Source organism: Ranitomeya imitator, chromosome 10 (genome assembly GCF_032444005.1).
Source record: "Ranitomeya imitator isolate aRanImi1 chromosome 10, aRanImi1.pri, whole genome shotgun sequence".
Taxonomy (NCBI): domain Eukaryota; kingdom Metazoa; phylum Chordata; class Amphibia; order Anura; family Dendrobatidae; genus Ranitomeya; species Ranitomeya imitator.
Genome location: NC_091291.1, coordinates 7,388,477 through 7,391,801, shown reverse-complemented (window position 1 = coordinate 7,391,801; position 3,325 = coordinate 7,388,477). Strand labels below are relative to the sequence as shown.

Genomic DNA, 3,325 nt, shown 5'->3' with positions numbered 1-3,325 from the left:
GAGGCATAAATATAAGTACGTGTGATACCCATTAATACAGGCCAGCATTAAGTACTTCCATTAATGATGTGCTGCCAGCAAAAAGAAACGGATAATAAAGTGCGTGGTTTATGAGACAATGCCTATAATGAGTACATAAATATCAACAAGAAATATCTAAGCATGCAGATACATTTGTAAACCAATCCATACGTGCTGTGGGCCAAGCTTGCAGCCTTTTGCCAAATAAGGCCATAAGGATCCTGATGGGAGGAATGGTGACAGCCCAAGAGGTCAACAACCTGTAAAGTCCATGACAGTAAGAGACAGTTTCCAGCGTTCCTCAGACCAGATTGTGCTCCTTAGTTTCGGCTAAGACATAACGAGGCTATAATAAGTTATTATTACACATTTGTCATTCGCCCTTTCTGCCTAATGCTCCATTTTTTTCTACGGATTGGTCCCTGTACACAGCGAGAGCGTTTCTTGCCTCCATCCGAGACCTCAACCATCTGCATGATTATGTTGTTAAAAAGCAAACACCGTATTGCGGGGACACATTTTTCTCAGGTCTGTCTACGTTACACACCGAGCTCGCCACTTTCCAATGAAGGTGTTCTTGTCTCAGACAGATGGAAACAGTTTTCGTCCATGTTGCTTCACTGATTGTCCTTCCGATATAGAGTTGTGTAAGAAAGGACAAACATTCAGCAAAGTGTCCCGTCCTCGGGGCAACGATTCTCTACGCTCATGGGCAACGAGAGAGGTGAGATGGCTTTCTTGCTTTTGGAATGACAGTGGAGCGAAAACTTCATAATGAAAGTTTGTTTATGACTGGTGCCAGGATGTGGGCGCCATGTAAGTTCCTGGCGGTCGGTTTTTGACCATTCTTTAGGACTTGTCTACAGGAGAGAAGTGACAATTTTTCATCTCTCTCCAACGTGAAGATACTACCATCTAAGAAATGGAAGACGGCTCTAAACTCAGAAACCCCAAAGACCAGGACGCCGCTGTTCCTCTGATGCCGTATCCAACCCAGCAGCCTTCAACATCCTATGTCCAAGGGGTCGCCACTCCAACCCATCAGCAGATGTATTATCCAAACCAATATGTCCCTGGACCTCAGCAGCCCACGTTCTACCAGCCGGCCCAATATGGGGGTCCAATGCCTCCAATGGTCAGAGCTCCTCTTCAGCCAACTCCAATGGTGGGAGCTTCTCTTCAGCCAACTCCAATGGTGGGAGCTCCTCTTCAGCCAACTCCAATGGTGGGAGCTCCTCTTCAGCCAACTCCAATTGTGGGAGCTCCTCTTCAGCCAACATACCATGACTATCTGTACTGGTCCATAGTGAATATGATTTTCTTCTGTCTGCCCCTCGGAATAGCGGCCCTGATCTTCTCCTTCAAGGTAATGATGATGGGTGCCGAACGTTGGGTTCATGTAGGCATAGACCTTGGGTGCAGCAATACGGGGGCTTCACAGATTTGATTTTATGGCCCTCGGTAACTTTCAATCTACTGTTTCTTGTGGTCAATGTTCATAGTTTCCCTATAGAAATATTGGGGGTGATGGGTCAGGGCCTGGGGACATTAATGGGACTATGGAGGTGATACACAAGGAAGAGATCGGAGAATTCTCACAGTCTGAGTCTTGATACAATTGTATCCAATCATTGCTGAAATGAACAGTTGGGACTCCAGACTGATACATTTGTAACGAACCAGCGAGAGACATTTCTGTTACTGATGTGTTTTTTTTTCTAGAATGGATAGAAATGTAACAAACCCTCAGCTGTGAGGAATGTTGTGCAAGGACAAGAACTTCTCCATCCACTAACAGCAAGCAGAAATCTGGACATAGTAAGGAATTGAAATAGAAAAAAGTTTATGAGGAAGTTGTAGAACTTTTCATTATTGCATGTAATGAGAGACCCCTTATTCTGGGAGGAGAGGAGCGTCATGTACCCCTGTGCTGCTCCTGCTCAGCGGCGCCCACTAGTGGGGTTCTGTGGTGATATCGCTGACTGTTTTTTCCTCTTGTTTTATTTCCAGACACAGAACGATAAAGCGAGGAACGACCTAAACTTGGCAAAATCGCACTCCTTCACGGCGCGGGTGCTGAACATCATTGCCACGATTCTCGGCACTTGTTGCTACATTACTGTCATTATTGTTGTAGTCGTCACTCAACAAGAGGCTTATAGGCGAGCTACCGAATATACAGATTATTACCGCAATCACAGATATGGATACTGAGCCCCTCCCCCGCTAATACGTGTGACCGACCCAGCGCCGCTCTCCATGGGCATCACAGGCTTCATATATGACATCACTATAACCTATAGGTGTCACCGTCCTGTAATCTGCTGATCTAGAATTCCTGTAATCCAGCAATAAATAATATAAAAATATCCAAAATGTCTCTAACTTTTCCATTTTGGGTAAATTAAAATAAGACTGTGAATGAAATGATGAATGGTGCAGAGTGGAAGGGGTTAACTGCCGGATGTAACATCTGCAAAAACTATAAGGAATGAGTGTGATCAATGTATCTATCATAATACTGGGTAAATACAGAGATGGAGAACAGAATGTAGATAAGAAAAGGAATTACTGTATGTACACAGTGACTGCACCAGCAGAATAGTGAGTGCAGCTCTGGAGTATAATACAGGATGTAACTCAGGATTAGTAATGTAATGTATGTACACAGTGACTGCACCAGCAGAATAGTGAGTGCAGCTCTGGAGTATAATACAGGATGTAACTCAGGATTAGTAATGTAATGTATGTACACAGTGACTGCACCAGCAGAATAGTGAGTGCAGCTCTGGGGTATAATACAGGATGTAACTCAGGATCAGTAATGTAATGTATGTACACAGTGACTGCACCAGCAGAATAGTGAGTGCAGCTCTGGAGTATAATACAGGATGTAACTCAGGATCAGTAATGTAATGTATGTACACAGTGACTGCACCAGCAGGATAGTGAGTGCAGCTCTGGGGTATAATACAGGAGGTAACTCAGGATCAGTAATGTAATGTATGTACACAGTGACTGCACCAGCAGAATAGTGAGTGCAGCTCTGGAGTATAATACAGGAGGTAACTCAGGATCAGTAATGTAATGTATGTACACAGTGACTGCACCAGCAGAATAGTGAGTGCAGCTCTGGGGTATAATACAGGATATAACTCAGGATCAGTAATGTAATGTATGTACACAGTGACTGCACCAGCAGAATAGTGAGTGCAGCTCTGGAGTATAATGCAGGAGGTAACTCAGGATCAGTAATGTAATGTATGTACACAGTGACTGCTCCAGCAGAATAGTGAGTGCAGCT

General features: G+C 44.2%; 1 protein-coding gene across 1 annotated transcript; it reads left to right on the top strand.

Moving 5' to 3' along the window:
* The first annotated feature begins 890 nt into the window (after positions 1-890).
* On the top strand, positions 891-2,384 carry LOC138650912 (proline rich transmembrane protein 1B-like). Its single transcript, XM_069740785.1, has 2 exons — positions 891-1,387; positions 2,032-2,384. The coding sequence occupies exons 1-2, from the start codon at positions 944-946 to the stop codon at positions 2,233-2,235; spliced, it is 648 nt and encodes a 215-aa protein (XP_069596886.1). The 5' UTR covers positions 891-943; the 3' UTR covers positions 2,236-2,384.
* The last annotated feature ends 941 nt before the right edge of the window (positions 2,385-3,325 follow it).